Below are 14,731 nucleotides of genomic sequence, written 5' to 3'. Positions count from 1 at the left end.
TTCACTGCACCAGAAAAATCTAAATTCTTACTCACATCCTTCCACGAACATTTAGCACCTTATGAGGCAAGAGTGAATGAAGGAAAATATACTGTATATCGCAAGGGAGAATAAATACTAATGCACTAAAAACGGAACATTGATTGTTAGTACAGTAAATGACTGTACTAAAAGTGCAGGGCTGTTAGTACAGCGCTAATATAAAGGAACAATCATTTTTTAAATACAAACTACGCAAGTCCACCAGAGAATACTATTATGAGACAATCCTTTTAAATGATTTGTAAATAGTGTACATTTTTTGATCAATGTAAAATGATTAAAAAAGGTAAAGGTTATGTTTTATATGAACAATGTCATGTTGGATTGTAAAATTGCCTTTAATGAAAGCTATACACTGCTGTATTACATGCACTGAATTTCTTTGAATAAATCAAGAGACGAAACAACTCTTATTCACCTCTATATACTACATCAAACTACTATGGTTATAAAAATGAAACATAAACCATGGGAACCTAATAAAATAATAAAATGTAATTTGTGCTTAATTGTATAAAAACAGGCAGCATAGAAATATTTTAAAGTGATGTGCATAACCTTTTAGGACAGTGAGCTATGAACAACATTGGTCATCTAAACATGGTGACCCTGTCACAGACAGCCAGTAAACAAATAGACAAGCACACTCTGCTAGTGGCAAGTACATCGCTGCTCCCCCACACCCTGACAGAAGGTGAAGCGGCTACATAAGCCAAGCAGTCAACACCAGGGTCACCTGTCCCTTGTTTCTAAGTCTAGCAGCTACCACTGTAAAGGTCAAGGCCCCAAGGTGGAACCCTGCATCAGACAGAGAGATTATCAGTTTGTCCTTTGGATGAGCAGCCAGCACTGGGGAGGCCCTGACCCTACGCTAGCCCTCTCACCACCCTTATACCAAAGCTAGTATGTCCAACAGAACCAAAATGAAATTTCCGGTCTGTCCTCTTTAACCCTGATGTTTTTCTGTAAACAAAACAAACTATAAATCTGCAAAATATTTGCAACATATTAAACAAATATTTAAGTATACTATTTTTGTATTCCTACATTTCTAAATCTCCTAAATTACTAAAGTGGATACTATGGGTTGTAGGATTTCACCAGACAGTTATTTTGTTTTAACATCTCATGTTTAGGAAACGTTGACAGAAAAAGACTCGCTCACCGTATAAAAAATAGAAGTAAAACTCCTTAAGGCTCATACATAGTCTGGATTTTCGGTGGTGGGGTGACCACCGAACTACAACATGACGTCACGAGCCGTGGTGAAGAGCAAACCACCTCTGTTTTTACTCACCACCGCTCAACGTTATTTCAGCTCCGGTGGTCAGCTCACCACCGAAAATCCAGACTATGAATAGGCCTTTAGACTGAGACTTAAGAAAATATTTTTTCTTTTCTTTTATTATGCTCATAAAGAGCTCTGTGCTCAAAGTGCAATTAAAAAGCAAACGTTTCGGTCGTTTCACGGACCTTCGTCAGTGCTATATTGCCACTGAATCGTGTGCGTGTTTGTTACAATCAGTAACTGTGACACATGCTATTTAATTGATATAGGGCCTACCATTAATTGGAAATGAAAACAGTTAATGAGAAAGTGGTGTTAAACTGTACAAGAACACCCAACTATTCTTGATTCAAAGAGGCAAAAACCTAATAAGAGTCTTTAGTTTATTTCACATAATTTTCATCTAATTTGGTATTCTAGAACAAAATGCATTTTCTGGGTGTCCTTAGCGTAAAACAATTGGAGGTTATCTGGTTGTGGGACATACTTTTACACCCTTAACAATCACAGCATGAAATATGTATTAGCTTCAATGACATAAGCTCACAGCGCCCTCATGTGGACAGTTTCACATGCTGAAATTCTTTCTAAATCCTAGAGTAGAGCTCATGTTTTTCTTCCTGCAAATAGTTCTGAATGCAGCAGCTTGGCTTTGTGATGTTACTACCATACGTATAACACTTCTTGTAGCAACTTCGTTAGTATTTTACATTTTAAGTCAGACTAGATTAAATCATTGACAAAAGCTCCCAAAATTCAGAAACACTTCATTTATTGGCGTTATACATTCAAACGAAAATAAAAAATATTCATATATATATTTCATATAGAGCTAATAAGCAAGATACAAGTTTAAAACAAAATACAGAAGTTTTCTGTGTGGCATATATGTACAAGGCGTGATTTGAATACTATACAGTGTGTATCCATATAGCTGCACAGGTGTCAATGGATGTGTATTCTTCACTCAGTTGAGGCACAAAGACTACTGAATTTCAAAGACAAAGATTTCAGTGAGAGGTCAGGGATTGGGCCAAGTGCTTCAGGACAGCCATTTACAGTTAAAAAAAAAAAGGAAATAAAAAGTTTCAGTCTCAACATCTAAACAGTAGGACTTGCAAAGGCAAAGCTTATTAATGTTTTCCACACTAAAGCATAAAGGAGGAATATGAGGCAAACCATTCCAGGAGTTCAAATTACCATACAGTCATGCAAAGCCCTAAATAGTGTCACTTTTAAGATTAAATCCTTAAACACCGATCCCAGAACTACGAGGAAACAGAAATCTATAATATAAGTAATAGAGAGAAAACATCAGTAGCGAGTAAGAGTTTGTACTGTAGTTTGTTCTACTATATTCAACAGAAGCCAAGAAGTTTGTTTGCACTGTAACACATAGTTGGGTTGAAGTCACCACACCATTGAGACGAAAACAAAATAAAGAAACAGCTTCCTCAAGTAGTCAAGTGATAAGTGCAACAACCCCCCTCCCCATCCCCTTTACCCATCTCCACACACAGGCACTCAAAATAATGTTAAAAAAAACCTCTCATACGTCATTAAAACAAGCATCACATTTTGTTGAATATCAAATCAAAACCAAAGATATACAGCAGATGCCCCAACAATCAACGGCAAACCATACTCTTCCACATATCCAGTAGTTATGTACAACATAACTGGTGCAACATAAAAATCATTAGATAAAGAAAATATTGTAACCCAAACAATAAAATACAGCAGATAGTCTATGAATTCCTATTGGGAAATATATATTATTTATACTGTGTATTGCTATCTGTTTTGGCATTTTTGGGGATGGAAAGAATACAATTAAAATGCTGTTGTTTAGCCCTCTCAAAAGGTAACACAGCTGAAGTGTGACAGTTCACCATCATGGACTGGTTCCACAAAGTTTATTACTCAAGAAATCTTTTACACAAATTTGATTTAATAATGTAAACACATATGAAGACACTATTTTAGGACCAAAACAACAACTACAATCCTCCATAGGAACAGGATTGAAGCCAGTCTATAATTAGATTTAGTATTTATAGACATTGTAAATTATCCTTTGTGAGTCTCCTCATTGATCATATTCACATGTCACACAGTGGGGGTTACCCAACCCCCGAATATGATGTAAGGGAAAACTCACGTGTGAATATGGTCAATGATGATGGCACGACCTTAACCATTTGGCCAAAAAGCAAGGCTAGCAAAGTGTGAAGAAAAACTTCAGATTCCCCCAAATTAAATCTTCCTGGAATCTTTTGCCTCAAAGAGCTTCATGCGTTCCTGCACAGTTAGTCCCTCTTTTAGGCTCTACAGGAGGAAGGAAAGAAAATATTTAATTTATATTTGACTGACAAGGATTTTCACAGACAAGTGACTTCAGTAGTGTATTTTAGCCAGGCAAATGTACACTCACTGGAACAAATCTCATGTTTACTTTAATAATTGTATGACCCCATCATATACCCGCCATTAAGAAAACAGCAACCGTAGGCCAAATGTGCATCAAACAACACAAAGTTTATGTAAATTACAAATAAGGAGTACATTCACTGTGTTGTGCTGCAAAGAAATGTTAATAACACCTAGATATAACTCTACTCAAGAGGTGCAGGAAAACACAGTAATGTTATAGAGCGTCGCAGTCCCGCCTCCTACCCGGGACCAGGAAATGAAACCCAATGCATTATTCTCATTGACATTTCTTAAAGTATTTATTTAAAGACGGTTACGCCGCAGACAAAGTCAACTCGAGTCGTGACAACTCATGCCAACACAAACAATATTTTGGACCAAACAAATAATTACAAAGAAGAAAAACAACAAAAAAAGTGTTGTAACCTGCCGTTTTTTTCTTCTTTGTAATTATTTGTTTGGTCCAAAATATTGTTTGTGTTGTCATGAGTTGTCACGACTCGAGTTGGCTTTGTCCGCGGCGTAACCGTCTTTAAATAAATACTTTAAGAAATGTCTATGAGAATAATGCATTGGGTTTCATTTCCTGGTCCAGGGTAGGAGGCGGGACTGCGACGCTCTATAGTCGTGCAAGTTAAACGCAGACAAAATAACAAGAAACAATCACAAGACTAAATGACAAAAACCAAAGACAGGCAGTTCACATGTACTGTAGTTAATTTGCATACTGTACAGGGCACTAATCCATAACAGCTGAACTACTGCATGGTGTCTGTAAGTCCAGGATCTAGTTATTTTCACTGACAAAACGCTGTGGGCAATGGGGCATGTGACTGAATGTTACTATAACCACAGAAAATATGGATGGCTATACTGTAAGTAGGAACACACTGCCTCTGAACATTCTGTACAGAAATTCATGTGAACATGAACAAGGATTCAAAACTAACCAGGTGGGTTTTCATCATGGGGCAGTGTGAGTTTTGAGGCTAAACCTGCCCATATCATCTCTGCTATGACCTTCCAATAAAATGTGAGACTGTGATGTTTTGCCTGACTTGGACACCACTAATAACTCTTGAAGGTAATGCAAAATAAGTTGGGGCAAAGAAAGGAGGGTTGTGGTGGAAAGGAACTCATGCAATGTGGGGTAGGGCATGCTCGCTCTAGGTCATGTTATACCTACAGCATATCTTGGGACAGGGAAGGGAGGGGGAGTCACCCCACAATGGGAGTCAGCTGTCCAATGAAACTTTTTCAGTGACAGACTGCCGGACAAAAACAACAAAAAAACACAGGTGACAATCTTACAATGCATGAACATCACTTTGACTTACAGTACTGCTCTTGCCAACACTGAATACATATACAATACATACATACAGTACATACATGTACAATGATGGTGACTTTCACAAAAACACAGACAAATTGAAGTTAGACTCACTCAAGATTGTGTAAATGTCATTGCCGTCAAGTAGGGCTGCAACTAACTGATTAACCAATTCATCCTTTATATTAACACTGCAATAAGTGCAAGTCAACTAAATATTGAACATAATAGTTCATAATAATTTGATAACCATCCTAACCTAGTTAGTGAAATCCTGCTCTGTTACGTAATGTTACTCACCAAGCTTCAGTAAATATACCAGCAAGGATGCTTTCTTTTTAGCATGCACATTGTACTGCCATGACACGGCAAACTGTTCTTTTTAGCATGCACATTGTACTGCCATGACACGGCAAACTGTTCTTTTTAGCATGCACATTGTACTGCCATGACACGGCAAACTGTTCTTTTTAGCATGCACATTGTACTGCCATGACACGGCAAACTGTTCTTTTTAGCATGCATATTGTACTGCCATGACACGGCAAACTGTTCTTTTTAGCATGCACATTGTACTGCCATGATACGGCAAACTGTTCTTGCATATCTTGCATGCTACAATATTTTGGTTGGGTCTCATTTGATCATTTGGAATGCACCAACATTTGAATTATTGGCTAATCAGCAAAACAACTGTAAACCTTTCTTTTACCATTTCTGTCATGTCTGTGACTCTGTTTTATGTTTACTACCCAATAACCCAATGGTCACTCTGTTGTCCACCCATCAATGTCACCTAAACTTTGCAATAGTTGTCTAACTCTCAAAAGTCAGTTAAACTCTGCAGTTGTAGTTGTCCACCTGTCCAGATCAATCATGGTTTGTTGTTGTTTGTCTGGTGTTGAATCTTGCATTCACACTGGACTGATACAAATTCTCAGATCATTTGAATCGCAGGAGAGACGCCGTTGTTTGTTATGAACGTAGTTCATGTTTTGGCTCGTTAAATACATGAGAGGCTGGTGTAATCGGGCGTGCTCTACACACAGACAAATGGCTCTGTTTTTCTGTGTTTTCTTTTTTCTCTTCCATTTTCGGCAGGATCATTTTGGTGGCCATATTTTCAGTGCATCGCTATTGATAATGTTCCCAGACTTAAAATAAGAAATAAAATAAAAAAACATTCGGTGTGGAGATTATTGCATTTACAGTCTGGTCACAAATCACCATAGCATAATGGTCACCCAATTACCTTTCAAAGTTACATGACATCAATTATTTCAGTGCCAAGACACAGCTCTCTAAAGTTTACTTTTATTCATATAATATTTAATTTATAAAAAATAAATCCTCAAATACAGTAATTGTGTACGTGATTGTTTTGAACAGCAATTATGGAAGGAAAAAATTGGGAGAGTATTTAAATTCAAATAAATGGTTCTACCAGTCTCTTACCTTTGATCTATCCCCTCGTGTCATTGACCGTTTTTTCAGGAAGTCTGGATTGCTTTTTGATTTCATGATGTCTAAAAAAAACAATGAAGAAAAAGAACACAACCAACTTGATTAATTGGTGAAATGACAGTAGCTTAATGTAGTAGAATAAAACTACAGTGCCAGAATGGAATACAGACATAAGCTGTTCTTTCGATATTCTTTCCTTTACAAGTTGTAAATACTGCAGAACAATGCAAATGGCTCTTCACATTAACACTATTTTGCTTTTCAAAACCATCAAATCCAAAACTCATGTTCCTATGCCAAGACCATTGTATCAGGGTAATAGCTCGCACGACTCCAGTTGCTTTTAAACATCTTTACCGGGTGAGTGGTCGGGTAAGTAACTTTATTTATTTCTCAAAGAGAAAACCAGCACTCATGGAACTCTCGTTTTAAGGCACTTTTAATTATTCTTTAATCGGTTGACATAGTATGCTGCAGAGCAGCAGTACAAGCAGTACTGCTGCAGTGGCCAAGACCACCAAATGATAACCTTGTTCTACTGACCATATCCAGGAGTGACAGCTCCATCTACTGTCCTCTCTCCCAGTTCTTCCGTAGCAACGAGGAGCTTTTCCTTCAGTTTGCTGATGTCACAGTCAGCCTTTGCTTTCACAATGCTGAGTTCTGTGTAGATGCCTTTATATCTGTCTGTGGCATATTTCTTATCCTGGAAAAGGGTCAACATTAAACACCAGGTCTGTTAATAAAAGAACTTGAATGGATACAGTTCTTAGTTAAACACATCACAATAGATTTGTCATACCCTTAAAGCAGACTGTAGCTCATCTTTCAGTGAGTGGATTTCTTGTTTAAGGTATTGGATCTCTGACTCCTTGATTCGTAGTAACACCTAACATGAAGGAGATCAACAGATTGCAGACCACAAAAGAAAACTAGATGTTAATAACAATAACTTTATTTGTATACAGTAGCACCTTTAAAAGACAAGCTACAAAGAGGTTTTGCAATACAACATAAAATAAATCATAAAAGTAAGTAAAATCCGAGGTTAAGTTAAACAAGTTAAAATAACATACAGGTTACAACAAATCATCAATTAAGTAAAAGCTGTACGACAGTGTGAGTTTTAAGAAGAGATTTAAAACGGAACACTGGGTTTTCCTGCCTGAGATCTATTTCATTGTCTTTCCACACGTAATGCGCTAAACCCGCGATTTGCTTTATGTGTTTAATTCGCAGTTGTTAGATGATTATTATGGAAATGCGTCCTTGTCGTGGACATCGTGACGAGGCTGACGCATTATAACTCGCTTGCAAGGGCTTCTGGGAAACTGACTCCAATGCAAAGTGAACGAGGGGGTATGGACAATCTTAGCTCGCTTTGCTCTTTGTCTGTGAGGCGGATCGCGGAAGTGGCTTTTTTGTCAGCTCAATAACAAATCGTGGGACTATTTTTCATGGATCAAAGGCGCAAATACTTTGGCGTATGCTCCAAAGGTAATTAAACAATCCCGGCAGTCATGGTATCTTGTCAATTATAATATAACGCGTGGAATGTGTTAACTCAGAGATACAGACTTGTTATGGTCATCTCTATGGTCATCTTATGTGTTTCTGGTAATATTATTGACCAGTGACTGGTGTAATGTGCTCACTTCTTTTAGTGTGTCAAAAGCCATGGCAGCAGCATTTTGTATAAGTTTTACAGTATATGCAGTATTTGTGCATGTGTGTTTACCTCCAGTTCGTACAGATCCTTGCCCTGGGTGAGTGGTGACAGAGCTGTTTCACCACTAAAGCAGGAGCGCATACGAGTGATCTCTACCGTCAGCCTGTTATTCAATTCCTGTAGGCAAAAGAGAAAGATAGTCCACTTTGTGTCTATAGGAAGGATTGTGAATGTGTGTGTGTTTGTGGCCATGCGAGATTGTGTCTTTGTACTTTTATTCTTGCAGCAAGTATAAAGGAAGTCCTTCAAAGTCAGGCCATTTTGTTAGTTGTCACATTTGATTTTAGGATTAACATTAATATGAAGGTCAGGCATGCAGTAGGTGTGCGGTGAAGGTAGAGGTTAAATTTAGAGGTGAGTAAATTAATGTAGATCACATCATGTTTGAGTGGCGAGTGGATGTGTGTTTGCAACCCGATCTCACCCAAACACAGTGAAATAACACAGACTGAACTCCGTACATACACTAGAAAACTCCCAAATCTGTACATATTACACTGAACTCCCCATAGACCGCGACAGAGAGGCGCCGTCTCAAGCAAACTTGAGCAAAGAGAGCCACCACCAAGTGAGTTGCCGTGGCGAACGTTGCAAAGTTTGATTGAGCCGACTCAGCCCCGTCCGAGTTGAAACCTGCACAGAATCGTAAATAATGTTGTGGGAGCGCACTTGCCCCAACTGAGATAATGGGGTGAAAGCCACGCCTCCGTCGCAGTCAAAACACTACTAGAATATTACAGATTTTGGGGTTTGTAGTATATGTACGGAATTGCCAATCTGTGTTATTTCACCGTGTTTGGGTGAGATCGGGCTCATGTTGGAGTGGCGAGTGGATGTGTGTGTTTGAGTGGTGAGTGGATGTGTGTGTTTGAGTGGCGAGTGGATGTGTAATTGCGTATAAACCTGATTGTGTTGGTTAAGCTCCTGGTTCTCTCTCTGACACTGCCTGAGGGCCTGCCTCTCCGCCTCCAGAGCCTGGGCCAGGTGGGCGTTTTCCAAACACTTCTGAGAGTACTGCTCTGACAGAACCTCCAGCTCCCTCTGAATGGACTGCAACTCCTCCCTAAGAGGGTTCCACACAGACACATTTGAATTTAACTGCTTGTATGTGGACAATACGATTCTTTAGAATATAGTTAAACTGCCAAATGTGTTTAGATGTTAGACAACATACTCATATTGTAAGCGAAGCTCATCAATGTCAGCGTTCAGTCCACTTAGCTGGGAGCGATGGGTCTTCTCAAGTTCTTCCTTATGTGCATTCTTCATAGCTTCAATAGCTGAAACACAGATAACCATTAGCCACAGTTAAAAGCCATATGAACAAAACATTAAGCTGTTAGCTTCTGGGTAGACTTATAGTGTATGATTTTGAATTAAACATGTTAAAATTGCATTATTATTTTATATACCAGCAATAGTGGCAGCAGTTTCCTCAGCCAAGAGTCGTTCTCGTTCCTCCATGAGTTTAAGGACCTCCCTTTGATGCTGCCTCTGAAGATCATCTACCACTTTGTGGTGAGTTTCCTCCATTGCCGCAAAGCCTCGTTCACATGTGGCCTAGAGGACGAAGGATTAACATGACTGCCCAAATCCTAAATATTCCGTTATCAATCACCTGTGTTGTAATGTGTGACTAATATGAGCCGGTCAGTGCAGTTTGTGTCCAGAGCATTCTAGGCTACATGATGCTGATTTTAATTGTATGATTAAATACCAAGTTGCAAGCAGCCATGCAAGCCTTTAGTGATTACAAAGCCAAGCTACGGTAGGTTAGCAAAAGAGTTAGAGTTAAGGCAGTGAATCAAAATCCCTGAGAATCTGACTTTAGTGATTGATAGGCCATAGTTCATTCTATTGCTGAACAGACTACACTACAGACTACTGCTGCCTGAGTGAAAAGGGCATTGTATATTGTGATACATGCAAATGAAAAATACTTTTACTCATTAGGAAGAACTCAATTACATACTGCAGCATGCATTTTATTTTTCTTCTGATATTTTGAGATATTAAAAATTAAAAATGTAATGAGAAATATCTTTCTCAACAAGTTACATTGTTCCCAATTACAATCCATCCTTGAATATTAGTTAACATTCTACGAAGATTGTTTATTTGAATTACAGCTGCAGATGCTTTTACCTATCTACAACTAATAAGAGAAATAACTATTTTCTAAAGTAATAAAAAAAGAGCAAAAACCTTAAGACTTTCAAAGTCTCTCTGGTATTTTTCTTTCAGTCTCGCCACATCTTCATCCAGGTGCTTGTTCTCTAGTTCATCTCTCATGTTGGTCATCTGGGTCTCCAATTCCTGGATCCTGTCCTTCAGAACTGCCATGGGGTCCACATCTGACCTGTTCCACGGCTCCTCCACTTTCTCCTGTTCACCCTCCTCCATTGGCCAAATCGGTTGTGCAGCCTTTTCAGCCTTGGGGTCTTCAGGTCTGTCCACGGCCTGTTCTCTTTCTTTGATGCAGTGAATGGTGTCCATGTAATGGGTGTGCAATTTTTGAATCTCCTCCCTGTGGAGAACCTGGAGCTCACAGATCCTTTCCTGGAACTGCTCCTCGAGTCGCCTAACGTGGCACTCATGACGCTCCTCTGTGGTGTCCATGTCCGCCAGTAACACCTCCATCTTTCTTTGGTTGTCAGAGGTTGTCTCCATCAGGGCAAGCACCGTGGAGTCACGGTCCTGCTCTACTCGACTCAGCTCTTCTCTGTGTCTCTTTCTTAGCGCTTCAGTTTCCTTCTGGAAACTTTCCTCTAGGTGGACCAGTTGCTCCTGCTGCTGGGAGAGCTGGACAACACGTTGGCTGATCTCACTCTTCAGGGATTGGTTCTCGTTCTGGAGAGTGGCCACTGTTTCGTCAAAGCTGAGGCGCTCATCCTGCAAAGAGGCTTCATAGTTCTCTTGAATGGCACTGACACTGCGGGCGTGCTCCTGGACAAGAGCAACCATGTTCTGACCTGCCTGTTGACACCGACTCAAGTCTTGCTGATGGATGGCTCGTAGCCTACAGGCAACATAAGCCACTTGGGCCTGGATAAGGGCCTCACGCAGACAAAGAGAGCTACTTGAGGTATTGTGGGTGGGTTGGTGGCCTGCAATAGAACGGATCATGTGGGCCAGTCCAGGTTGGTTACCACCACATTCTATTTCTTGGGCAAATCTATGGAGGATTGCTGCCTGTCTCTGAAGCTCAGCGGCCAGGTTCTCTTTCCCAGTTTGCAATAACTCAATGGAATCAACACTACAAGATGGCACACCTCCAGCTAAGTGTCTATCTAGGATTTCCTCAACCAGATCTCTGGCTCCTTCCATTTCAATCTGCTCCATATAAGGGGCAAGATCAGGAGGGTGAATATCCATTAAACTCAGATTTTGGTTATTTCTGACCTCTCTAATTACGTTTTCAAAATCAGGCCGGTGGAAAGCTTCAAAAATGTCTTTCAATGCTTGGTCCCTTTGTTGTAGATTATGATGGGCTTTGGCCAGTTCCTTTTTTAGTGTTCCCAATTTCTCCTCATAGAAGTGTTTCAGGTCTTGAATAGAGTAGGCTAGTTCAGCCTTAACAAAGGTATTAAAGATAACCTTGTCTTCAGCCAAAACTTTGTCATCTCTTTGTTGAGCAGCATTTGAACCTTCTACCTGCAATATTTCACACTGTGTCTCTGCCTGCTCCACTTCCTTCCAGAAAGCGCTCTCTAACATTAACTTCCTAGTCAACACATCAGCGTAAGCTATAGCCAAACAATCTCCATCACTTTGCTTGATGATCTCAACTTCTTTACATATTTCTCCAAGACCTTGTAGGAGGTCAGACATTGGATTCTGTATCAACAAAGCCATTTTGTTCAAAACTATTGCCTCAAATGACAATGTTTTGGCAAAGGCACGAGTTGCTTCTTCATCCAAGACCTTGATATTGAGAGTGTCTTGGGTGTGGTCTTGAACATCCCCTGGCGAGTGCTGCTCCAAAGTCTTTTCTCCTTGCCTAATGTACAGTGTAGCGTTGACCAACTCATTTTCTATTTCTGACAGGGACTGAAGCTGCGAATCAGTGTTCTCATGATCACGGCCACTGTGAATAGCCCAGACTTTCTTGCGACATGTCTCTACACACATTAGTGCCTTGGCATAATGGTTATTAGCAGTAACAATGTGACATTCGCTATTACAACTTTGTACCTTCTGTTGCTCAGGACTATTATCTGATTCCTGATGATCTGGCATATTCAGGACTTCTGGTTCAACAGAATTCTGCTCTTCTAGTTTTTGAGTGAGGGTTCTTAGCTTTTCCTCAGTGGCCAGCAATTTAGTCTCTAGGGCATTTATAATGGAAACAAACTTCTCTGGGTCACTATTGTACTGGAATGTGACATCAGTGGAACCGGTCCAATCTAATGCCTTAAAGTCTTGGCTAACCCCTTGAGTTGTATCCATAGCAGCACTGTCCATTTGACTGGTGTCCATGTCCTCTAATGTCATGTATTTTTGGCACTGAATACTGGAAAAACGTATCCGAGGTCTCTTAGCTAGGTACTCATCTGAGGAAGTCTTGGATGAAGTGTCAAAGGAGACTGTCAGTTCTGTTGGCATAGAGGCTGCAGTTTGAGGACTTCCCATAGGTATGTCCTGAGCATGCTCTTTCTGCTCTCGCTGTCGCTCCATGCGGAGGTCAGCATAGCCAAGCTGCAGGGCGTTGAGGTGCTGCTCCAGCTCTGCTATACGGTCCTCTGCAACCACAAGCTTGGCTTGCAGATCCTTTTCGGCACTGCAGGGTTCAGCCTGACTCATCTGACAGAGAAGCTCCTCCTTGGCCTGCAGCTTCTGTTCTGTCTCCTCTAGGTTGTTGCCAAGGGCTTCCATCTTAATGAGGACCTCTTTCAAGTCCTGCTCCTTGCGTTCTACCAGCCTCTCATACATGTCTTTAGTTTGGTGGATCTCTTCTTCTTTTTCCCTGAGGAACAGGCTTATCTTCTGGAACTCTTCGGAGGCCCTCTCATAAGAGTTCTCCAGAGTGTTGTAATTGGTCTCTTCCGTTTTCAGATGGCCACGTAGCTTATTGACCTCACGGTCCGCTTCTGCAATCTGGTTCAGAAGCTCCTGACAACGGCAGGTGAGATAACCTTTCTCTTCCTCCAGCCTGCGAACATTTTCCCTCAGTGTTTCCACCATATTGTTCTTCTGGGTGAGCTCCTGCTGCAGCCTCAGCACCTCCTCCCTGTCCTCCACTGCTGCTGATGCCCGCCTTCCCCCCAACAGAGCTCCAACTTCCTGCTCTGCCTCCAGCAGCTTATCCTCAGTCTCCAAACGCATGGCTTCAGCCTCAGCCAATCTCCGCATCAGGCTCTGCTTCTCTCTCTCGTGACTCTCCTGCATGCATCGCTGCTCCCCCCTCAGACGCTCTTCCTTCAGTGCATGACCCTCCTCTGTGGCACTTAGGTGGGCTGTCACCTCCTGCAGCCTCTCCTGGAGTCTCTGCACCTCCCTGAGGTGGTCACGCTGCAAGGCCTGCTGATGCTCCAAGTGCCTGAGGGCCTGGCTCCTTTCCAAGAGAGTCGCTTCCACTTCACGGAGCCTGTCCTCGCTGTCCTTCAGTTGGGCTCGCAGGGTGGCCTCGCTGCGTCCCCAGTCCTCTTCCTGCTCCCTGGAGCGCTCTTGCTCTAACTTGAGCTCGTTGCGCATGCGGGCCACAGCCTGTTCGCTAGCAAGGATCTCAGCCATCGCAGAGGCCAACTTTGCCTGCAGGGCCTGGATATCGTCCTCGTGGCGGTTTACGGCATCCTGGGCTTCGGAGTAGGACTTCCTTAGTGTTTGAACCTGCTGATGAGTGAAGTCCTGCTTGTGCTTCTGGGTCTCCAGCTCACCCTGAAGATCTTGGTTAAGCTTGTGCAGGCGTTGCAATGGCACTCTGTGTGGCGAGGCAGGGGTTGTGGCACTCTTTAAGAGATTGACAGTTTTTTCGTTAGTGACATCACCTTACATTGTCACGTATGGAGAGCCACATCTCAGGGGCGACCATGGAGAACATAGGATTTCTCCAGCCTCTCCATGAAAAAATGTACACCATTTGTTAAGATACTGAAAGCCTTTTATTTCTCCCCAAGCGTTCCACTGTGCTTTTTCAGGGGTTATGTGAAGGTGAAGAGGTTGAATAACAAAACAGGGTGGAACACAGAAAACTTAGAAGTGGGTGGGTAGAAGTAATATGGAAAAGTAAACACTGAAGGTGAATAGATGAAGGGTGCTCACATCAAGACTGTACCATCACTTACTTCTTGCGTCCCGCCCCAAATGGTGAATGTGATGTTACACAACAAAAAATACTGTTCCTGCACTATACAATGTGATTTCACTTTAGAAAGAAAACATGCGTGATGTAAAGTCATTAGAGAAACCATGCATCACCCACATACACAGACAGTACATGCAC

The 14,731-nt window shown here is 41.3% G+C and overlaps 1 protein-coding gene across 2 annotated transcripts in view; it reads right to left on the bottom strand.

Annotated features, from left to right (window-relative positions):
• Nucleotides 1-2,085: 2,085 nt before the first annotated feature.
• LOC306915971 (myosin phosphatase Rho interacting protein) overlaps nucleotides 2,086-14,731 on the bottom strand; it is a 79,942-nt gene continuing 67,296 nt past the window's right edge. Inside the window, exons 17-26 of one of the 2 annotated variants that reach the window (XM_079493672.1) lie at nucleotides 10,495-14,238; nucleotides 9,702-9,849; nucleotides 9,464-9,569; nucleotides 9,193-9,352; nucleotides 8,299-8,406; nucleotides 7,363-7,449; nucleotides 7,104-7,266; nucleotides 6,552-6,622; nucleotides 4,950-5,031; nucleotides 2,086-3,658 (exon numbers count right to left, since the gene is read on the bottom strand). In XM_079493672.1, coding sequence (XP_079349798.1) covers nucleotides 4,999-5,031; nucleotides 6,552-6,622; nucleotides 7,104-7,266; nucleotides 7,363-7,449; nucleotides 8,299-8,406; nucleotides 9,193-9,352; nucleotides 9,464-9,569; nucleotides 9,702-9,849; nucleotides 10,495-14,238 — 4,620 coding nt within the window. In that variant the 3' untranslated portion in view covers nucleotides 2,086-3,658; nucleotides 4,950-4,998. The remainder of the gene's footprint in view (nucleotides 3,659-4,949; nucleotides 5,032-6,551; nucleotides 6,623-7,103; nucleotides 7,267-7,362; nucleotides 7,450-8,298; nucleotides 8,407-9,192; nucleotides 9,353-9,463; nucleotides 9,570-9,701; nucleotides 9,850-10,494; nucleotides 14,239-14,731) is intronic. The other variant, XM_079493673.1, reaches the window with a different exon arrangement.

Source organism: Electrona antarctica (genome assembly GCF_951216825.1).
Source record: "Electrona antarctica genome assembly, chromosome: 22".
In the NCBI taxonomy this organism is placed as follows: Eukaryota; Metazoa; Chordata; class Actinopteri; order Myctophiformes; family Myctophidae; genus Electrona; species Electrona antarctica.
This window is presented reverse-complemented; position numbering and strand designations above follow the sequence as displayed.